Source organism: Orbicella faveolata, unplaced genomic scaffold, assembly GCF_042242905.1.
Source record: "Orbicella faveolata isolate gen_17 unplaced genomic scaffold, um_ofav_v1 contig_13, whole genome shotgun sequence".
NCBI lineage: Eukaryota > Metazoa > Cnidaria > Anthozoa > Scleractinia > Merulinidae > Orbicella > Orbicella faveolata.
In genome coordinates, this window is record NW_028301540.1 from 17,992,501 (window position 1) to 18,016,991 (window position 24,491).

Sequence of the window (24,491 nt, forward strand, 5' to 3'; positions counted from 1 at the left end):
GGAAGCTTAAGGGCCCATTAACCGATTTATGCGCGCGCTCGTGCGCGTTGCTAAGGAGGTGAAATTTCACTTCCGGTTACTTACATCAGCCTGAGCGCAGAAAATAAAAATAACTCGATAACTTCCAAATTCGCTCACATCTTAGATGTTTCTCTTTGTGTTTCACAAAATGCAAAGTAAAAAAAGGACAAGCGAAGACAAAATAAGACAAAGACAGAAAAACAAGAGCAATAGAAAGAGAAAAACTAACTCCGTGTGGCTTTGTTTGATCTTACCGAAGTGTGCTGATAGTGGAAACTGCGCACGCACTGATAGGGTAACTTCCAATATATATCGAGCGCACTTCTGGTTTCTTTAAATGCTAAAGGAAACGCGGTTTTTCCTTAAATCCTGCCTTTTTTTGACGGATTTCGATTAAAGCCAACGTTGGAAACATAGCCATGCATTCCTTTTTCAAAATCATGCTTTCTTCATAAAATTACGAACTTTTTAATATTTTGAAATTCTCTCAAAATCTGACCTTTTAGAAATGAAACAAAATCTATGCATAGCGTAATGAGGATTTAAATTAAAATATTAAATCGATGAAAAAAATTCCGATAAAGTAATTTGTCTGGGAGCCTTTGCGTTTTTTCAGTATCAGTCACATGACCATGGGCGTGGCCTGATGACGTCATCACTAGTGTTGCTGATCATGAAAAAGTTTAAACACATGAAAATAACTCTGAAGTAACTTAAAATGACGAGGTTATATGAGAATAAATTTTCCTTAGCAACGGCTCAAAAAGATCGGTCAATGGGCCCTTAATTTTGACAACTTCACTGGATTGAGATTTGCAAAGAAACAATTCAACCGAGAGACTAAATTTCGCTGTTCAGATCTGAGTTCTTAAGCGTCTGGACTACTGTCACTTACTACAACCAAGCAAGGGTCGGACCATTAGAAAAGTGGAGTGGGGGGGGGGGGGGGTGGGGGAAAAAAACAAAAAAAAATTCATGCAGGGAAAATGCCAAGAATTCCTGGAAAGAAGGTAAAGAAAAAAAATTCATGCAGAAGGAAGGTCCAGTTGTGACTTTTATTTAATATATAAAATTTTCCAGTGTCTATTAAAATTAATTCTTATTCAAAATATTCTTGGGGCCTTACCCCAGGCCCTGCTATATTATTATTAGTGTATGTAATAGGACTACATGCTGTCCAATTTGGAAATAATTGGATGACAAAAATTCTGAGGACAGCCAAAATTGGACTCGGACTACGGCCTCGTCCAATTTGGCAGTCCGAGGAATTTTTTGAATCCAATTATTTCCAAATTGGACAAGCATTTAGTCCTATTTCCTATTAATTATATAGGATTCAAAAACAGATGAACAAGGCAAATATTTTATCGTCTAAAGTACAGTATTTCTCACTTCGCTTTGCTCAGCACGTCACAGATCAAACACTTTAACACAGATTTTTTGCTTGTTTGAGTGTTCTTGTTCTGATTATTCTCCCTCATGCATCTCGAGTAAATCAGTAGCATCTATCTCTGGAAACCTAGCTGAAGACTCCATATGAAAGTTTAGACGTCAAAAAGGTGGAGAGAAAAGTCGGGAAATTCCGCCATTATCAAAAGATAAGAAAACTTACCGAGCTACAATCACTCGGTGACGTTTGATGGCAGTGATAATAGCTGCAACCTGATTGGCCAATACTCGGTTCTTTTATTTATCTTGACATTTCATTGGTTGATGGAAAGTATCCAGATTTTTGTCAAAATGGACAGTTTGTTCAAAGCTAAACTAAACGTTCGAGCAAAAACTATCCAGTTTATTTTAAATTTGGACAGGTTGCGAAAAATTAATAAAAAATAGGTCTGTTGGCAATATTGGATTTCGATGGAGCTATATAATTAATAAATAAAGACGTCTAACAGTGTAATGAAATGTTTTCCTCACACTGCATGAAATGACAAATATAAGGTGACATAAATTAATTCATACTACAATAGCCAGAAATGTCATTCAGAAATCAACAATATTACCAGGCACAATATGATAAACAAAAATCACTTTCTTCTTATTGAAAGGAGACAATTAGAACCTTGTTTTTGTTTTAAATTGCAGCTAGTGTACCTACAACATACACTGATCGTGAGTGGTAAACGGAATGGTACTCGACCAAAATACATATTTCACTTTTACTAAACAGGTACCTTCTTTTTGGATTGACATTTTGGAGTGGAGGGCACTACAGAGGGGCTGTTTTGGTGAATGGAGTATGGCATCATTATGATGGGCTGTGGGAGAGGAATTCCAGAGGGCAAGGACTGGAAAAATGCACAGGGAAGCCGTCCACTCCAAGTGGCTTCCTCCTATCTCACTGTGTGTACATTTTCGAAAAAATTTTGCATTGAAAAGTGGCATGTATCCTTTGATCTGTTGTGAGTGTAGAATAATTTATAAAGCACAAAATCATAGATAATGAATCAAGATTTCACTATTCCAAGAAAAGCACTATTTGTCAGAAAAAAAAAAATTCGTGCAGAGGGTTTCACCTGAAAAAAAATTCCTCAGTGTACAAGCAGAGCGATACGAAAAGAAAATCGTACAAGCTTAAAATTCCCCCCCCCCCCCCCCCCCGCCCCCATCACTTTTCTAATGGTCCATCCCCAACAAGACAAAGCTAAATTAGCTTTGTTCTCTCCTAGTTAAGCTGAGAATTTTTCCCGGAAAAGCAATTCTGCATAGCTACAACTCGCCGAGGTTTTGCCTATGCGGAATGATTAATTGTAACTAAAAATACCAATGCAATTCTTGACTGGAAGAGATTGCGCCTATCCATGTTTCAAAAGGATACGAAGCCCGTACTTTGTACACTTTGTACCCGTTTTAAGAAGTCGTTTAAGGAGTTTCGGTAATTTTCTCTAAATGATTATGTCATAGTACACTGAACATATTTTACTGCGTCACACTGCTCTTAACTTTAGGTAAATGTTGCCCTGACTTTTCCTAGCCTGTGTTACAATCGCCCACCCCGAAAGAATCAATCTCCCGATTTTTTTCTTTCGGAGATCGAGTGCGGCACAAGGCAACTTTATTCTCCAAATCCGAAATCCGGTCCATTTCCTTCTCATTGTCGTGTTCCAAATAGCACTAAGAGAACGAGACGGAGAGTAGAACAACAGCGACACCGCAACCTTCGTAAACGTGTTAAGGTATCAGTAATAAAAAAACCTCCACCAAAAAATATTATATCTGCCGCTAGTTACTGCGCGAGAAACAATTTTTGCATATTAATTACTTAATTGAGAGTTGGCAAGTTCTGTCAAATGAATTAATTATTGAGGCAAGAAATCACATGACATCAAGCTCATGCTGAGTTGACGCGCGATTTGCGCGCCATAATCAGTGCCAAATGTCTTCGAAGAAGGAAAAACGATCTTTCCCGTTTTCAACGGGTAAAGGTAGGCCAAAGAAGGCGAAAAACACTTTCGACAAAGAGTGGACCGCTAAATTGGCGTAAAGCGACAAAGGGTCGTGTTACAACCAAGAAAAATTGCTCGATGAACTCGACAACGATCGCGATCACGAAGCCAGCGAGCAAGCCGAAATGAGCGCAAGCCGCGCTAAAATACTGTTGCAAGAAACTGCCGAAGCAGAGGAGATTGACGAAGAGAAGTGGACGAAGTTGAAAGGCAGATCGATTGTTTCGGGTGGAAGGCTGCAAGAACGTCTCGGGGATGCGGTTTCATGTCGCTTTTGCCAAGGAGATTAGTTAACCGATACGTAAAATTTGAACGCTAATATAGTAAATCAAACGGATGATTTCACGTTTACTAACCTTGGAATTCTGACTTCACTCATGAAAAAGCGGTTTATTCGTCGCGAGAAATCTGTGCCTGTTCCATGTTAACTGTCACAGTCCTATTGTTATACAGAAAGTTGATTCCTCTGCGGTGTCTCCCTTGGTGTGATAATCTCACAACGCTTGGATGCCGCCGAATTTTATTTTTTCTCTGTTTCTCGAAAGTAAAAAATAGGCGAGCTGTATGTGTATTTTGAGTTCCAGGTCGCAGCCCCTGGACCAAATTGGCTGAAATTCGGAGAGAATGTTGTCAGAACGTTGGCCGACGAAACCGTCTGCGAATTCTGATTATTCTTTTCATTAAAAAGTTATGCCTTTTTTTCGCGGGCAGTCCTATTTTTTTCCCTTTTCTAACTTTATCCTCTTGTAAAATAATAATAAACGCATGTGCCAAAAATTCGAGACACGGTTTTTGAGGTCAATGTGTGAAGAAACGGATGCCATGTTAATCGTTTTCTCCGACCTAAATTTAGCGGGCGTATACCTTGATTTATGGGTTCGTGTAGCTTTGTAAACATATTCACGTTTTCGAAACACGGTAAATTTTTAACGTTTTAAACAGGTCGGGTCATGATCTGTAGTAATTAAGCTTGCAATAAATATACGGTTTATATGGGTTTTTGTTAAAACCACGAACGCTAGAGCAGACCGCGCGCGGATGGTCAAATGGCTTATACTGATACCTTAATACGAAAAGTTTCGGAGATCAGTGGACTTATCTAGATGATTACATGGACGTACTAATGTACTGCTGGAGTGAAAACTTTGAAAGGACTTTAAGGCGGGGGTACACATGAATTTAAGTGAAATTTTAGGAAGTTTAAAGAGGGATTAAAAGAATAAAAAGGGGTTTGGAACACCATCAGACAGTTGATTGCCCCCAAAAGGGCACCCCGGGTTGGTGGGCAACTGTTTGGTGTACGTCTACCAATTTCTAACTTCAAATTCTAATTTTAAAACATCAAATCTTCAAAATTTCCTATTTCCATAAATTTTACTAATCCTTTGAGAAAAACTATTTGTCCCCAAATATACCCAAAAATCACCAAAAAATTTACAAACAGCCCAAAACGTAGCTATGTGAAATAAGCAGAGAGATTTTTCACTGCTTGAAACGTGAACGAGATATTTGCATTCAAACCATAATACCCAGCAAAAATATGGCCTTCATGTTAACCCCGCCTTTCATAACAGCAATTCAAGAAAAGAGTGCCTTTTAACAATGCATCAAGTTTGGTTATACCAACCAATCCATCCCCGAACTACACACAACTTGCTTCATTATTTGCACCTGCCCCAAAGGTGAAATCCAACACAATCTTTCATCTCTTGTCGCCTGTCGAGTTGCTTCCTTCGACTAAATTTGATCACAGCCTTGAAATATGATCAATTTTCGGAAATAGGTAAAGTGCAAAGCTTCAGGTGTGTCCGGCCATGAAGTGAAGTCATCCAGACGTACTTTAATTTAAAAATCAGTCTGACCCGGAAATGGCCAGCATTTCCTCCTGCAGATTTACGTCAGACCTGACTTCGTTACATCACGACACAACTGATTGTGGAAGTATTTGAAAAAAACCCGCAACAAACCATCAGATGCCTCATCAAATGGGTCTTGAGGGATTTTCTTTGATACAAAACCTCGATTTAAATCAATTAAGAAAACTTACACTTATTTGAACTATTTGACGTCAGTTGAGTTGTCAAACTGCAATCATGTTGTTTTAGCAGTTAAGTTAATTGCGTTCGACAGAATGCAGTTCTAATCGTGTAATGCATAAAAATTCGAGATCTGCGAATCTATCTATCTATCTATCGGGGAAGACCAATTTGCCCCCCCCCCCCCCCCCCAAAAAAAAACAAATTCTTCAGGGGCGAATGATGTCATCTCCATGTTCGTCCATGTGCTTTCTTTCGAGTGTTGCGCAATATTGCGGACTTTCGAGTGTCGAGGAAGCTTATTGTGGACTGTAGCGGATACTGAAGTTGTTTATTTAAAGTTCGAAGTAACTGTTAATGGCATTTCAAAACCTAGTAGACATGTCTTCACGAAATGTGTATGACTTTTCGATGCAGCTTATTGAAGACTGTAGCGGATAAGCTGTTTATGTAAAGTTCGAAGTGAGAGTTAATGCCGGGAGTTAATGGCATTTAAAAACCTTGCAGACATGTCTCCACGAAAGGTGTACGACTTTTCGTGCGAACAGAAAGCTGAAGTTTGGCTGCGTGTGTATACCCTCTTCTCTTCGACCGAAATCAATGTTGCTTTCTGCTGAATAAATCAAACTAGGTTTCACTTCGCTGGCCCAGATTTCTGTGCGCAAACTATGTAACGTACACCCAACGAAAGTGTTTAAATAGGATATGAGTTCAACTCCCACAAGGTTGCTTTGGTACACGAACATGTCCTCCGTTTCATTGTTTCGGAAGTGAAAATGCCTTCTAGCTGTTACCTCAAAGCCAAGGCGATTCCAAGTCGAGTTCGTAAACAAAATAATTGTCCTAGTTTTAGTACTAAAAGCACGTCGTCTCGCATACCGACGGAACAAACATGGGTGGTGTCGATTTACACGGTCAGTATAAAGGACGCACTGTGGACTGCGGACTGCTGACTGTGGACTGCGAACTGCAGACTAAGGACTACGGACTGGGTATAAAACACAGATTTATGTATAATATTACACAATACATGTATAACCGAGAACAAACCCTCTCGTATGCACGTGCTTTGCGATCAATTCATTTGTTTTCGCCCCTGCTGAAGGGAGACCAATTTCACGCCTACCTAACAGCTCAGGCACAAAATGCTGTCCCTAGAATTTTTGTTTTTTTTTAACATACCAAGCCTGCCAAAACTCGAACGCACTCTTTAATCTACGATTACTACTAGTAAATAATATCTAAGTTAACAAAAACTCGTAACCCAAGATTTGAAGAAAAACAGGAGCTCATTTAAGTATCGTAGTAACTAACCAACTCTCATAACAGAGGATGGCACATCAGTGACATTAGATAGTAAAGTGGTGCCTCGCCTAGCATTGAATTCTGTTTTCTATATATATCTCTTCAAAGGTACGTGTCTTTTAGTTAGCTTTGATCGAGAGCATGAAATATGAATAAAAGAAACAAACTATTACGAGTAAAATCTGTTTCAGAGCTACCCGACCCTTTAATTAAATCAAATTTTCACAGTTCAGAGTTCGTTTGCTTTAAAGATGATTTCCAGTCCGTACTGCGCACTCTCGAGAACTTGTTTACGGTTTTTGTTTTGTTTCCTGTAAGACATCACAAATTGTAAACATTTCGCAACTACTTACATGAAGTAAATTCAAAGTTGCATGTCAAGCACCATTATGGATGCGAAGCTAAATGCTTCGTTCTTTCTCATATCACTTGATGAAATAACTCTGTAGCTGTAAAAACCAATGAAGCTGTTAGAAAAAGAATTTGAAAGACCTCAAAGATGAGGTATATGGTTCGTAACGAATATTATTATATCTCTCAGTTAGTACGCGCGCTGTGACTGGTCAATTTAGCGGGCCGTATTCTACTGTACGGCCCGCTAAAATTTAGGACTGTTTTTGTTGTCAAAATGTTTTTTCGTGATTTATCGCCAAGTGTTCTTAACCTCTCTAGCAAAAAGGAAGTAAACTTTCTTTTACTTCTGAAATTGTGAATTACAACTTGCTAACGACTTAAGAGCTAGTCACTTAACGATTTCAAATTGACTTGTTTTGTTTTCGAGGAGCGTCAGATATTTGAAGCCGTAAATAGAAATCGTCCCCGAACCCGTCATACACACAGTAGAGATATAATATCTTACTAACCTCGTTTTCTCGGTCCGTACTGTAAATTACGGATCCTCGTTTTTCCCCTTCGAATTATGGCCCGCGCGCTTCGCGCTTGCGCCATAAATCGATGGGGAAAAAACTCGGTCGGTAACTTACAGTACAGCCCTCGAACTCAGTTAGTAAGAGGTTTACATTGATTCGCATTCCATCGAGTAAGAATTATGTTTATAAACATTAGGGGGCTGAGACTGCGCAGTACGGACTGGAAATCATTTTTAAGGTGGCCCAATAAGCTAAAACATGACGATGTTCAGGAAAAAAAGCAATGTTTTTGAAAATATAAGATTTAAAACCCTTGAACACTTGTAAAAAATCTTTTAAAACGATCTTGCTTAATTTGCCTCTTGATGAGTGTGAAATTCAAGTAAAGTACACAGTGGTATATATTTATTTTTTTTTACATAGCGACGGCACAGCAAAAATGCACGAGAGTTTGTACAAAAGCTGATAACACCTGCGCAACTCGGTAATTGGCTAATTGCGATTACTTGTGAAAAGCGTCCCCTGAATCACCATCACAGTCTCATTCATTTCCCTTATATAAAGGAATATTTCATACGAGTGCGATAATTTTTTAACGAAATAAAGCAAACATTACACTCCTCCGATATATGTAACCTGCAAACGCTTGCTGCCTTGTTAAATGCTTAATCTATAGCGTAAGAAACTTTAATTGATTTTTCTCAAATGTCTAGTTTTCTACCAACTGACCTCACGCCAGCCGCTCTACCCTGGAAAGTACTGAAGAAAAAATTCCTGAAACTTACAATGAACCAAAAAATCGTAACCTTTTAACGTCTGTCACGTGACACTAGGTAATTTGTCCACTGGGGTTGGTGCAAAATAAGGTTATTTCCAAATAAAGCCTGTAAAAAGCACTGAAAGCGGGATTTAACAGTCAAAACTTTGGTTCATTGCACAGATTGTTCCTTTTTACCCCCAAGAAACACCACCCTTCTGTCATCTTCCTACTCCACCACGTTATAATACTAGTAGTAATCAAACATTAGAGCAGTGCGTTCACGCGCGTATTTTGCATGTTTGGTCTACTTTCCGTACTTTCCGGACATTGGGAGTTCAGGCTCTCCCTGATCCGCCTCCTTGGTGCAGTGTACCCCATTACTCTAAAGTGTCCTCGTATGTAAGTTTCGCCTGCGGTTGACCCATGTCGTGCAGTGAAGTCGCGAATAATACTGTCTATTTCTTTTTGTCTATTTCACCTGTCATGGTGCTGAAGAGGCATAAATGTTCTAGGTCAAATAATCGAACTCGGCACATAATTGTCCAACGAGATAGACTATCTACCGATGGTCTACCTGAGCGTCCATTCTTTACTGTTTGACAAGGGACAGTTGTAACTTGCGATGGCCTTGAAGTACTGTTTCCAAAGGATAGGGTCTAAAAGTACTCACGAGTGACCACGAGTAAGGTTACATAATGTCAGTGATGTTATTAAAAGGTAAATTTTAAAGTCATTGTAAGGTCGTTTCATCAAATAATGACATATCCACCAAACTGGGACTATTTACTGGTGTAGTAATCAGAGATTACAGCAGTGGCTGTGCGTTCACAATTCGATTGTTCAGTTCCTTTACAAATATTGGCTGTTGAAATTATGTTCTTTGATGCTTATTACGTGACCTATTTCAAAAAAAAAAAATCCGAGAGTTTATGAAACGAAATGAGGCTCAAAACTTTTGCATGTTTTGTTTCATTGAATGACAGATAACGATCTGCACGTGAAGTTGAACTAGCAATGAATAGATTAAAAACTTGTAAAACTATAAACTTGTAACAAACTATAAACTTCCAGGAGAAGTATTTCTTTAAACTTTTTTTTCGAAACTGAACGTTCAATTTCAGAACGCCAACGCTTGTAACAAATATTTCTTGACATAGTTATTAGTCAAAGAGCGCATCGCCAAAAATTTTACTTTGCATTTGTATTTTTTTAAATTACTCGAATTTACGACGTCTTCTTCTCAAAAATGAAAAATGTTAAATTAGTAATGAATAAACCATTCTGACCACAAATCACGGCCCTTGGGTAAGCTACACAACTCGGAAGAAAGTTTGACTCCTGAACCATTTGCCGAGCTACAACTCGCAAAATTTATTTTTCAATTTATTTTCACATTTTGGGTTTCCCTTTCATTCCATGATATGCAATCTGCAATCTGCAATCTTTAGTCCACATGCCACGATTGTGAACACCTCCAAAGGAGTAGGGGAAAGACATGGAGGAGATGTACCTCTTCTAAACTGAGTCGCTAAAAATTATCGGACGTGTTCTAGTTAAACTAGTTGCGTTCACGTGGTGTAACGCAATCCTAGACCAGTGCGTTCGAAATTTTTTGGGACGACCGTGTTCACCGATTTGTCCTCCTTGTAGTTGTACTGTAGCAGGGGCAAATAACAACATGAGTGCGTGCACGCAGTCACGAGTTAAATCCGATGGCAGCGCGTATGAATAACGCAAAGCGCTAGCTACAGTTTGGCGCTGTGATTTTCGACTACAAGTAAATGAGCATGAATGTTTTGTAGCTCGGCGTTCAGAAAATGTATACATAGTGCACGCCTGAAGTTTCGAGCCTTACTTCGTTTGATAGAACCGCTCGGATTTTTCTTCGCTTTCACAGATGAAAAACGTAATATGATGAGCCTGAAAGAACATAAGCTCAACAGCCAATATTTGTAGAGAAACTGAATGGAATCATGAACGCACAGCCACTGCTGCAATCTTTGATTACTACACCAGTAAATAACTTCAGTTTGATGCATATGTCATAATCGTGATAAAATGATCTTACAATGACGTCATAATGACGTAATAATAACATTATTAACATTTTTTTGAAGTAATCTCACTCATGGTAGCCCGCGGTCACTCGTGGTCACTCGTGGTCATTCGTGGTCACTCGTGGTCACTCGTAAGTACTTTTAGACCCTATCGTTTCCAAAGTGCTGGAGGAACTTCTCAAGTAATTCAGAAAATACCTCTCCCAGATCTTTTGATTGGTTCACTTCAGTTTCGTCGGTAACTATGCTCACCAACTGATCTGATCTATTTTATTAACTAAAACTCGGTAACCCAGTTCATTGCTGCTGCTGGAAGATGAATAGCGGTCTCTGCGCAGATTCGTCGATTGATTACACCAGTACACCAATCGCATTTATATTGGATAAATATAACCCTGACATATAGTCCTAACATATTCCCCTCTACATACCACACAACTGCAAACCAACAAAATAAATTTCCAAATTTTGACCATCAATTTTGAATGCAAAAAAGCAATTTGTTCAATTAAATACACACGAATTTCTGGCTTATAACAAACTGATGGGATATCTGGACATTGTTCTGTGTGGTAAAAGCTAAACCACCCATCTTTAACTTCTGAAAGGGCAAACTGTGCCTTACCATAAGCACCTGGAGCTCGTTCAGTCCCTAGCATCTTGTCTAACTTACTGCTTACCTTTACGAACCACTGAAACCATTCTGCGTAACAAAGAGAGTCTTCCGAGACACTCATGTCTTCTATTATTGGAGGGAATGGAGGTCAAAACAAGAGGAAGAACATGTTTGTACTGTACGAATTACCACGTGGAAACTCTAGTGTGTGCTTTCAGCATATGAAGCCAAAAGATACAGACACATTCTCTTTCTGCATACGAAGCCAAAAGATACAAACACATTCTGATATGCAGTAGACAAATAACTTTTATTTGTTATGGCCGTGTGTGTCAACCTCGACGGCCATGTGGAATATACGCCGGTTATTTTCAGGCACTTGTGGGAAACATGTTTGGTTCACGATTACCACCAGTAAATACTCTATGGTATAACTTACGAAAAATTTCACTTCAGACTAAAATTTTACATTTTTATTTACACAACGCGTGGAACACTTTACAAATAACTTTTCAAGTGTGGAAGGATTTTTCTGTCCAGTGGTTCACATACTAGTGTAATATATTTAACAGCTATTCCTCGAGCTTGTGCTGAGGAGATAACATAACGTAACACATTTAACGCTGATTTCTTTTTCCAATACCTACATTATTTGTTGTCTAGGTCTTGCTCCATTGGTTCACAATGTCTGGCTACATACTCTTCACAGAGCTTCTGAGCAGCTAGCCTCTTACCCCTCAAACGCCTCTTGGGCTTGACACCTTTAGTTTTCTGTTTCATTTCTTTGTCAGTTTGTTTGCTTTCGGAATGAGTTTCTTGATTTTCTTTCTTTGGAATGGGACTAGTGTTAAGATTGCCAACTATTGCACTTGACGACTCTGCGGAAAAAAAAATTCCATTGAATAAGCCCCAGCCACACAAGAACTCACCCGAGATCTGATTCTCACGGATTTGGTTGGATGAGGTTAAACCCAATTAAGCTGATGTCGGTAGTCAGAGGGGCCTTAATACCAGCCTCATAATTAAGGTAACCATATCCTTCCAATCAATCAAAACTTTGAAGACGTGATTTCTCGGGCACCCGTAGGAAAGTCCGAGTCAAAAAAAGTAAGCCGTTTGGTTGCCAAAACGGGGGTCATGGTAAGCGTAGAGAGTGGAAACTGGGGATGACAATGCGACAGCTTGCTTTATCGTGTGCTCGCTCTTCGTGAACAACGTAATATACAGAATGCTGTGTTTTGTGAAGAACGTTTTAGAAAGAATTACGCTTTTCGCACATACAAAGATGTCGATCGTTTTCGGAACGGGTTGGTCCACGAATTATATTGCTTGAAAGCCTGCCCGTTCTCACGAAATAACAAATGAGCCATGTACAAGTTCAAACTACGAAAACACTCACAAAAAAAACTATGACTACTGACTTGAAAACAAACAATCTGATGCTGAGACGAACACTTCAAATGTTGAAAAAAGCAAGAATCTTCATAAGCAGAACTTCGAAGATGAAGCAACTAGAATAGTAAAATATCTTCGCGTAACTCTTGTGTTAAGTATCCTGATTCTTTTACTTGTTTTTATTGTGTTCAATAAGCTTTAAATACGATTTGATATTGCGGTACGAAGCCCGAGTAAACAGCTCTTAGAGCGTCTAGTTGATCATTGCACAAAAATTTCAGGCTTGAACGGGATTCAAATCCATGACCTCTGCGATACAGGTGCAGTGCTCTACCACCTGAGCTATCAAGAATCAAGAACTGGTAGGGCACTACACCGGTATCGCAGAGGTCTTGGGTTCGAATCCCGTTCAAGCATGAAACTTTTTTCGGGCTTTAATTTCACAGCTGCTTAAGTTGCGTATATAACTGTGATGATCATGTACATGTATGCAATTCAACTATTTCTCACAAGCCCATCCTACTGCAGGTTCTATCTCTAGGTGCTGGTTTAACCATGGACTCTTGCTGAGAAATCGAAGACATTTCACAGTGTCGTGGATTCTACTGACTCCATGGTAATGGGCTGGTGTTCGATGTAGAATTGACTTCCATTGGGTTTGCAGTTGCTTTATGTGCAGTTCCTTTCGTCGACTGGTCGTGGATATTTACTTCCTTGACAACAGTTTCTAGTCTTCTTACTTCCAAGATTATACAGCATTTTTACGGCGCTTGTATTATCGGTCTTCCCAAACAACAGGTAACTCGGTTCCCGAGGGAGAGAAATTACGCTATTTGGGAACAGCAACGTGGCCGCCGAGACGTCAGGTGAAAAAGCTCTATTATTTGGGAGGAGGCCGTGTTCGTGTTTTCTTAATCTCTATTGGCTACGATCTCTGTTTCATGGGTAAAGGGATGATACAATAGACGTGTGTCTCAGACATGTCGTTTTGAACCCATCGATGGGATTCAAGCCCACTATTTGATCAACCGATTTGATCACCACCATAGGTCATGAGATTATTTTGGAACAATACAACTACTCCTTCGTTCTCCACGTTTTCTCTCAATAAAAGCCTACACATGTACACACTATTACACAATCCCAGTAACCTTCACATCCACGGTTTCCCTATATTAAATATGTGTATTTACAGTATCTACAGCAGGTAGACCTCGCCTAATAATTCTACAGTACCAGTATTGGCCAATTGAAACATGCTAAGGGTACAGTAAGTCACGATTTTGGCACTTTTTGAAGGGTTGTCAAAATTTCTCATAAGCACAAGTACTAAAATTGCAAGATCTGTACATGCAGTCCAAACAAGAGAGGTTGAAGGATAAACGATTATAGGACCTATTCCCAAGGTAATCCCTATCAAGTTATTTGGACACAGTTCTTCTGCGGGCAATATTACCAAGTGAGTGGCTTCGGCTGTCCACGTTATACCACTGGCTAATTCTAGACCCTCATAGGATTTCCGAAATGCGAGGAGATTTAAAAATAACTTTAGAAGGATTACTTTGGGAGTAACCACTACATGGCGGATTGGCTATCTTACACTTAACACAAATCGTTCCTACCTTTAAGGGAGAATTTTTTGTTGGAGTATTTTTTGAACTTAGCAACAAAAAATCCATCCATATTGTGAGTATGTGAGAAAAATCTCTTGGTTAGTTTCAAAGAAGGATGAAAATGCTTTCCCCTAAACCTAGAAAAAGACAACAGAAAAATCAATAGCACAACTAACAGCAAAACGACTATACCTTTATCACAGCGAATAACAGCACCGTTATACCACAAAATCGAACGTAACTTGAATGCAATAAATCAGGAATGCAAATGTTTGAAAATCGACCCAAACATCATACAGTCTTCTCAGAGCCAAAAAGGATAACCTTTCAACATAATTTTCTAATTTGATCATAATAAACTACTTACTGAACTAATAGTCCGCGCGCGCTAAAGTTTTACTTGGGAGCAGGTTTGGGAACATAACAGTGTGTAACATCACCCTGTAACATCACAGAACACCTTCATCTAGTTCCTTCGCCACCGCTAATCCTTTCAGGACAACCGTCTTGTAGTCGGAGCGAAAGAGTAAGGCCTTAAAGTGCAACAAAGCCCCTATATTTTTTTCCTTTAATGAAATCTAGTTTTCCCACACACTCGATTGATAAAATCCCCGCATTTCTACAGGCGTTTAAAGTTGTAATTTCTGCCGCCGCCACCGAGCATAATCAGGGTTGGGCTTCTGGTGACGTCATCGAAGGACATTGCTGAAAACACTCAAGAGACGTTTGACTGGGTTTCGAACGTTGTGAAAACATATTTGGGGTATTTGTGCTTCATATTTAATCAAAAATGGAAAAGACTTTAAAAGTGGGGGACTTAAAATGAAAGAACTGTATCATCTAGCAATACAATTCGGAGTCTAGCTACGATTAGCACGACTATGATAAATATTTTTTTCGATTTCGAAGTCGCCAGTCGAGACCTGCACGATCGACAATTTGCCGGCGCATTTGGCTTATAAAGGTTAAAACAATAGCTGAAGAGTTAACTTACAGCTACTGAAGAGTTATAAAAATGTCAATGAACACGGAAAATTCGCGGAAAAATTTTTCTTTCCGCTTCGTTATTTCCGACCAACCGTATGTATACAAAGTCAATTACTAAATTAGTGTGTACGAACATCAACATTGCGAGTTACAGAAATCTGCATTTCTCGTACTAGTAATTACAAATCGTTCGACAAGATCTTGACAAAAGGTTCAGTATGGTGTCAGTTAAATGAGTACATTCCTCCTTCACTGATCTTTTGTTTCAAACGTATTTTTTACGTACGCTAATAGCCCGAGTGTTGCGTTTCGGTCGAAAACAATCACATTCCCTTAAGTTCAGCGCTACAATCTCCGTCCGCAAAGTCGTATCTAAATGGTTTGTTTTACTTTCCTTATATACTTATCAATGCTTGATTCGTTTTAAGTTTGTAACTGAGATATATTTCGTTGCTCAAAGAACAAAACAATTGTGTATGCAGAAGGGCCTTTGAGAAACTCAGCCCCATTCTCCACTTCGTGCGAGTAGCTTGCGTGTGGTTGTATATGAAATACATAGCTAGTTCAGCAGTTCGAAGCCTCACTATAATCGCCTCGTTGTAAGAAGTACTTGTCCTTGACTATTCGTTTAGAAAACTCTCTATTTCGAGGGCAAAAAACGTGATGCGATTAATTTGTCGTACAATTACCTCACCTAAGTTTCCTTTATTTTGGTCTGGGACTCTGCGGTTCGTTTCAAAGAATAGTCAGATGGCTCCCAGCTTATCCCAAATTCGTGTCTTATCTACCTTGACGATGTCGAGCTTTGCACTAGAAGCTAGAGAAGAATATACAGGCCATGAAAATCTCTAGGTTTTTACAGCAGCGGCGAACCCGAGATCGAAGAACTGCTCGATGGCTCCCTCTTTCGGTCTGACTTCGCACAAGTCAGCACACTTCTTTCGTCTTTTTCTCGCTTCTGGAAGAGTGCCATCGAGATAAAGGTATTGAAGGAAGAGGATAGCTCTCTCCTACGCTTGCTGTACTGCTACTCCCTCCAACAACACATCTTCGTCGCATTCTGCAACGATTTTGAATCACGTTATCGCATGTTCACATATGTTCTTCTCAGAAGGAAAACATTGTTAGTCCTTCGATGACGTCACAGGCCAACTTGCCCCATTTTTCGCTATTGCTCGGTCGTGGCCTCGAAAAGGCCAACCTCACGACTTTTGAAAATTCAAAGAAAATTAACGAAAACAGCTGCAAAGATAATTTTTTCGCAGTGGTGAAAAGAAAAACAAGGAGATTTACAGAAGCGAAAAAAAAAATTGGGGGGGGGGGGTTAGTTGCACTTTAACAAAAATGCAAAAGCAAGGCTCTTGAGCTGAGTTACATGGTTTACAGCGACCATCCGATAAAAGAAAAAGTTTGATACGCAGAGCAACACTTAGCCCTTGATAATCTTTCATAGTAGTCGCTTGCAGCAGTGTGTACGCATATGAATAAGCCTGACTAGCTTGCACCAAGTCTATCACTAATCTGCAAATTCTATGTTCCAGATTATCGAAAAGAAGGTTGTGGTCAACGGTATCAAATGTTTTTTAAAGGTCTAAAACGACACCAATTGCTTAATCACTTAGCCTGCGAGAAGGCTCTGATTAGTGAGCCTGCCTGCAGGGTAATATTCATAAGCTTAGGGGAAATAAAATATATTTATGCCAAGAGCGGTGCCTCAAAAAGCCGTTAACGCTATCTTACTATAATTGCGTTCGTGCGCGCGGGTAGGATTCATTGAATTACAGAGACTGTGCTGGAATAAATTTGGCCACTCAAGTGGCGTTTATTTCTAACCAATTACATATAAAAATAGATGCACAATGCTTATCGAAAAAATGTTAGTTACTTGATTCAGCGAATTAAGTTGGGGCGAAAAATAGCAAAAATGCCAGAGAAAAATGGGAGCACTAAGGGCAGAGGAGGAGATCAGGGGCCGGAGGAGGGCCGATGAAATGAATTCGTTCGGTTACAAGCTGCTAACCCCATCGGCATTGGCAGAAAAAGGGGCGAGAGAAAACCGAGATCACCAATTTATATCCTGCTGGATGTGTGGTGAGTAATCAGAAAATTTTTAATCTCGACTCAACCTCTACCGCCTGTCCTCCAAAATAAGATAAGACAAGGCCCCGCCCTGACATAAAACCCATTATTGCGCTAGGTCAATAATGGGGCATTTTTTAACAATTATTGGTAATGAAACATTAATCTTACTTGGAGAATCCTTCTTGGCCAAAGTCAAGTCCGGTTGACACTAATTTTACGTGTCTTTTGCTGAGGGCATAGTCTATTACACACTCATTTTCGTCCACCTATAATACACAGTCCATGGTAAAACAAGTTAGAGTTGATTAGTATTGACCAACCACACAACCGCCTGACTGACCGACCCACTGACCCACTGACCAACCAACCAAACCACCGACCAAACAGCTGACCAACTGACTGACCAATCAACTGACCGATTGATTGACCGACTGACCGACCGATTGATTGACTGACTGATCGAACCAGCCATACACCAGTCAGAACTTGAAAGATGCGTTCGTCTCAAAGACTAACTGACAGACTGACTGACTGACCACGCAAAGGCATTTTTTCTAATATACTGCTTAAAGAGACACAGTCAGCTGGTGCACATGCGCATCAGATACCATTTCATAGCTAATTTGCATATCACAGAGATGCGATCCATACTGTGAAATGACCTTTGTTGGAGTTTTTAATATGTTTTACTATACAACTGAGAAAATTTCTTTATTGTGATTGGCAGAGAGCAGGCCAATTTATCGTTAATTTTTAAATGGACACAGTCAGCTTTGGGACCACGCTGACCTGGACACTAGTTTTCTCACTTTGAACAGAGATCACCTCAACCTAAAATCAAAGATACACGTTGAGTAAATCTAGAAATCCGCTTAAATCTTCGCAGTGTTTTGCCTGATTTTCAATTGTTTTACCAAAAAACTTGTTTTTGAGTGTGCTTTTACACATCCTATAATATTATTATATCACATTTGGTTGAAAACAGTATGGATCGCATCTCTGTGATATGCAAATTAGCTATGAAATGGTATGTAATGCGCATGTGCATCAGCTGACTGTGTCCCTTTAAAGTAGTAAACATCTCCTTCTACCTTCCATAATTTCAATGAAAATCCATTATACCTATACAAAGGTTTTCCAAGGTGATCAAAGACCTTTGTCAGTGGAGAATAAGAAATGCGGTAATTAAGGATGTCTGTTACTAAGGTACACAAATGCTGGGAATACATACCAAAACAGAGCAGGTGGAATATACAATGTATCCACCAGTGGATGATCTGGCATCTGCAGCATCAATAGCAGACAAAAGGAGTTCTTTTTGAATATGGGAGCATCGCTGAATATCCTTTTCTGTCTGTAAAAAGACAAAATGCTATCTTAACTCACTGCAACTACGTTTTCTCACTTCGTACAAAAAAATGGCTGTTCGAGATACAATAACACGTCAACATATCAGACATTTCAGAAATAAGAAATTGGCAAACCTCTGATCTGTCAAAAAGTAAAATTAATCCATGCATTTTAGGTTTATGATGCTTTATGCTTTATGCACACGTTTGGATAAATTGATGTGTTCTTAGCCAATCAGAGAGCAGAAATTGCTGCTTGTATATTATTACAGAAGTTATTGAATTTAGACTTAATGGCAGGTGAACAATTATCCTCATAACCAAACAAAATTTGACAACAATGGACAAGTCCTAAACAATGCAAAAAGGTAGTCGTCGCGAGTAAGACCTAAATGGCCTGGCCTCTTGTTGGGTGGTCAAGTATTCTGAAGGATTATTCCATTTTAAACTCCAATAAGTTGCGAATTCTTTTACCCTTTCCTAAGAAGCTGCAAGGGATCAAATGTGGACCCTTGATTGGTGACACAACACCACTGTTTGACAGTAATGCTTGTCCCATTGTCTAAAAGAAATGACTCAGTTAGGCAAACAGAAGGTTCTTTTTCTGTTGAGTTGTTCATGGGCACTTTAATTCAATGTATGATATGCTCTATGACTGACGTATTAATCACCCAATAACCTGCCAATTGACCTGTTACAAAACCAGAAAGACAAGCAGGCAGCCAAACAAAACCAGGGCCATGAACATGTCACATTACAGTCTCTAATACCTTGTTGATTTTGACCGACTGGTCCTTTGATATAACTCCTGTTCCACTGCACGGAGCATCAAGAAGAACACGATCAAACCCTGCCATCACCTGCCATCAAAATGTCAGATCTTTAACCATAAGGAATGGACAACAAATAAATTCATGGGGTGGGTTGGGGGTGGTGGTGGAGTGGGGGGAAGGCTACAAACTTAGCAGACTACAAATAATACAACATACCAAAACCACACTGATAAACCTACAAGGAAGATATTACATGGACGCCCGGAGACATGACACTTCTACACGACACGAGCAATTTCGTATCTGCGAGCACCCAAATAATGTTCTATTTATTATATAAACACCAACGAAATACCAAACCATTTCGCGACTTTTTATGTAACCATAGCAACGGTATCTTTTTTTTTAAGTCTGAAGATAATAAGCACTACATAGAAGTCAAAAAGTGTCAATTTCGCAACAAAGTGCCGAAAGATCGTGGACTTAAATGCATAACATTTGTAGTAAGTTCAATACTGGAGATAAATTCTCCTCAGGGTTTGGTTTATTCGAAGAATGGCATGTGTAACATCTAATTTAGGTCAGTGCATACTAAACGACACCTGCCCAGATGGCAAACGCATTCAAAAGAAGTTTAACAGAAGTTTCAGTGGTAGTAGAGACTTTATTTAACGAGGGTGGCACTCAATAGCAAATAAAAACTAACAAACACGTGGCCCTCCGAAATTACAATAACAAGATCCACTAAATATTTACAAATCTACAATTAAAAATTGCACCTTTGGAAATGCTCTGCCATCATAATTACACACCAGAGTGTTACTTATTCCTGCAGAAAGAAATAAATGATAAGATATGATAAATTTGTTCGCACAAAAAATGGTAAGAAAACTAGTTAACAACAAGTGGCAATAAATGCCACACATGATTGACTGGTACATCAGACATGTTGGACATGTTGTGCAAGTGTGGAGCTTTTTGTGTGATAAAATCTCACACAACGTATGGAATTTATGCAAGTTAACCCCCAACCGCACAGCATAATCAGCCAATGTAACTTGTTATGCATTTAAAATCTCTGCGAATTTTCACTCCCTCCATCTCCATGGCCATACAAGTGAAGTAGACAAAGGCATTGCATATTGTACCAATGTAAATTATTAATACACTGACACAAAACCCACCTAATCTGTGAATATTAGCTACCAAGGCTTTTGTTCTGTCCTTTTTAGCATCGTTTGCAACCACAAGTCCAGTGTTCTTTAGGAGTGAAGCTGCAAGGAATGTATCATTCAAATCTTTTAATCAAGAAAGCATTCTCAATGTGCTTTACACAAACAAAAGCATTATCTTCACATATATTCTCCTTTATTTATTTACATGATGCTCTCAGTAAGATCTGAGCATATTTCTTCTTCAAGACTTCACTCCCAAGTTCAAATAAGCTCAAGAAGTGGGATAATTGCTTTTACGCCTAACTCCCAAGACATCACGTTTAAATTTTCTTTTTAACAAAGCTTTTTTGGATTTTTTGCTTGTAGCAGCCTGGTCTAACTGTTGCATGCTTCAGTCCAAACCCTATTAAGCAGCCACCTACTAAGCGGCCAGATATCAAAGTCCCGAAATTATTGTCAGTAAAATACTGTAGATAAAACCCCTGTAAACCGACCACCTCTATAAAGCGGCCACGGCCACACTTTGGTCGATAGATAACCTGATGAAGTAGTCACAAGCCCCCAGGCTTGTTTGTAATTGACTAAATTGACATTTTAACTAAGTTTGGTGCTAATTCCGGACGAACCCCCATTTTCCCGAGGGTGGCCGCTTAATACGGGTTTGACTGGCTAATTTAAAATGGGGAGAGCATGCACTCATGCAACTCCACGAAAAAACCCTTTAACTTTATTGCCCTCACTGCTTCGTGCTCACGTGCGAAATCTATGGCCGCCACCAGTGTTATATTAAAAAGAGAAACCATTCCAAGTAAAGTAAATTTCTTGCAAGTCAGGTTTTCAAGCCTTTTGGCTTAAGACCTAATTTCACTAGTCGTTTATTCTGGCACTGATGTTTTCTTCAGCTGTATGTGTATACATGTATCTACAAACACTAGTTTGTCAGTGCCTACACAGCAACATTATATTCCTCTCTGGAGGAAATATCAAAGATATCACAAGTAAGTTCTTTTGTTCAACCACATTATAGCCACTTGCCACAGCAGATAAACGCATGCTATTAAAGCAATCGCCTCATAAATATCCCATGAAAAGGATCCTTGATGTCTCTTGCTCATGCAAATCTCATCCTTCTCCCGAGTCTAATCTGAAGGTTCAACAAGTTTGACCATTTCCCCTTGCTTTTCTTAAGTTCACTCTATGCCTTATCCCAAATGTTTTCACTAATAAACGTTTCCATTATTAGGCATAGAAAGACTGTTATGCATATGTGAATTTAATGCTGTGTTATTTGTTTATATGGATAACACTACCTGGTGAATGTTAGGGGCCATCAACAAATTTTCATATAAATTTAACACATTAAGTACGTTAAGTAGAGGCAGTTGACAGTTCAGATTGATACAATAGTGAGAACATTTGGTCAGAAACCTCCAGAATGACATAAATAATCGAAGGCTCTTTAAGCCAACTCGAAAATTGAACAAACAAACAATCGTATGCAGCAGTTGGTTTTTAAGAAACCATACAAAACAACATTTGAACAAGAATTCATAATATTTCAAACAACATGTTCATATTATACACGTATAAATGTTTAGAATGAACAATAAGAAATAAATTGTTCTCCCGGTAGATGTGTGACTCTTAAAATGGATATAAAAGTTCAAAAGAAATTACAAATAAAACTGATAACGTGGAAATATGTAAAAAAAAAAAAAGTGTCACCTTCTGAATTTTTCATAAAATGACACTTTTTTTGCATTCTTCTTCCTTAACAGTTTTCTATTTCTTATTTTCTTTTGAAATTTTACATTGAACACATATGAAAGGGGTGGTCAAAAATATTTTCTCCAGCCAGTTTTTCATGTGTTTGTTCAGTTTTAACATTCGATTATAGTCTCAACATGACCAAGAAACAATCGACAACAAAACTGAATATAAAGTGACATGTCCTGTCTTGTATTGTAAATCCTAAGAGTGTGTAAAATGTTCTTGACAAACCAAGTGTACCCTATGGTTTTTGTCTTAATCAAACTAACATGATATCCGTAAAACGTAAGTGAGCTTAACTTTTAAATTTTTCAAATAATTTAAGTCTCATATAACATACTCATTACTGGATATGTGAAAGATACATAGGTAAATTATAGTTGAACTGAACGAAGGGTAAAATTTGCAAGCAATTTAAACGATTACTTTCGTAAGCCTGAAAAAAAATGAAGGCTACTTGATGGTGGGGATGACATATGTGAACAATGGTTAAACCATGGAATGAATGAAACAATCCGTGGAGGTAAAAAAAGAACAAACAAACAGCATGTACATAAGGAATCTGTCTACCACACTCCTTTGGAATACTGCAATCAGAAGAACATGAACATGACAAAGTCGATGCAGCACAAAATTTATGAGAGCACTTCAGTTGATCTGTATAGTCTTCTTAATGCTCTCAAAGTATTTTTCAAAAAGCACTGTTTGATTCACAAATTCATCAATCAGTTATGCTGGAAATATTATTATTTGACTATTGCAATATACATGCATTTCACTCGTGAATGGCTTATGTTAATGAGTGACACCAACGGCTAGCAGTAATTATCTGTGATATGGTCATTTAGAATTATTTTACCTATGTATGTTGTTTTTCCACCTGGGGCTGCACACATGTCCAAAATACGCTCATTTTCCTGTGGAGCCAAAGCCATGACCGGGAGCATGGAAGAAGCCCCTTGCAACATGTAGTGCCCTGCAAGGTATTCTGGGGTGGCTCCTGGTGAGTAAATAAGTATCCACATCAGTTGTTATATAAGTTACGTAGGTAAATAGGTAAGTAGGTTAGGTGCATACATATACTTAATATGCAAATTTGTTCATGCTAATAACTTGGCACCTTTGAGTAAATCCTTTAAATTAAGCATCGATGGCCCAGTATGTTCCTCGTCAAACAGATAAAACAGAGAGCTGACACTTTTTGGTTGCGTATGCCGTAATAACACAAAAGATACATGTATCCCATCAGTTAGGGCTACTGATACTGTTTCTGTTTGTATATTTTAATGACTTGTACCCCCTCCAATGCATCTGATGACCCAACCTGCCTGACCAATTTGATAAATTTTACCAGACTTCAAAAGGATGAACACACTTAAGTAAATAACAGTTTTATTTTGTTGATTTAAGAGTTGTAACAAGTGAGTGCATGGTAGTACTATCATGATCAAGCACTTTTTCCCTCCGTTGCTCACTCCCCCAATAACGTTACTGACGTGGCATAGCGTACTTTCCACTGTTGCAAGATGTGTTTGATATTTACAGACAGGCACGTTTCAGTGTGTTGGAAATGCCAACAAACACAACCTAATCATCCAAGCAAAACACTCCTCTGCATCGAAGCTTGCATACTACCCTGGACTGCTCAACACAACATACAGTGCACTGTCCACGACAAATCCCACTTCTGGTTAGTATTGTACTCTCATTACTTACCAATTGGAACAGATGAGTCATAGACAACCAGTCCAACTTTTGACCATTTACCAATAGGATCTAAATTTACTCCACGGTTAATAAGGGCCTGCAACAATATTGAAAAGGAAAACAATCTGTACGTTGGGTACATTTACTTATACTTCACATACCAGAAACTGAAAGCAGGGGTTTCATTAAGGGCCAGCCACCTGGTTTAACCATCTAGGGGAACGTTTCTCTTATATAAAGAAGTTCAGTTCAAAATGTTTCATCCGCCTGTGAAAACCAGTTACCTTCCTGCTGAAAACATTATTGAAACCCCTGCCGAAAGGAAACGCCAAAAACGTCTTATGACTGAGGAGCTTTGAAAATGAAGGAACTTAGCATTCAGCATTTTTAGAACGATGTAAAGCTAATTTGGATAAGTACTGGCAACATTGCAGAAAAATATACATGCAATGAGTTTTAGGTAACTATGTAAAGGGTCATGGTAACCTGGGTCATCATGTTTGCACAACTATAATTACATGAACCTA

At 38.9% G+C, this 24,491-nt stretch overlaps 1 protein-coding gene and 1 pseudogene across 3 annotated transcripts in view; both read right to left on the bottom strand.

The window, feature by feature from the left end:
- Positions 1–5,674, bottom strand: part of LOC149115425 (uncharacterized) — a 7,219-nt pseudogene extending 1,545 nt beyond the window's left edge. The window contains exon 1 of the transcript XR_016206040.1: positions 3,827–5,674. The product of XR_016206040.1 is annotated as an uncharacterized LOC149115425 (transcript). The remainder of the gene's footprint in view (positions 1–3,826) is intronic.
- Positions 5,675–11,571: 5,897 nt separating this feature from the next.
- The window catches only part of LOC110052201 (28S rRNA (cytosine-C(5))-methyltransferase-like), a 53,449-nt gene continuing 40,529 nt past the window's right edge, over positions 11,572–24,491 (bottom strand). For both annotated transcript variants that reach the window (XM_020758346.2, XM_020758412.2), the window contains exons 14-22: positions 23,974–24,061; positions 23,117–23,257; positions 20,497–20,586; positions 20,092–20,141; positions 19,310–19,399; positions 18,422–18,544; positions 17,359–17,456; positions 14,131–14,258; positions 11,572–11,991 (exon numbers count right to left, since the gene is read on the bottom strand). In XM_020758346.2, the coding sequence (XP_020614005.1) occupies positions 11,762–11,991; positions 14,131–14,258; positions 17,359–17,456; positions 18,422–18,544; positions 19,310–19,399; positions 20,092–20,141; positions 20,497–20,586; positions 23,117–23,257; positions 23,974–24,061 (1,038 nt within the window). In that variant the 3' untranslated portion in view covers positions 11,572–11,761. The remainder of the gene's footprint in view (positions 11,992–14,130; positions 14,259–17,358; positions 17,457–18,421; positions 18,545–19,309; positions 19,400–20,091; positions 20,142–20,496; positions 20,587–23,116; positions 23,258–23,973; positions 24,062–24,491) is intronic.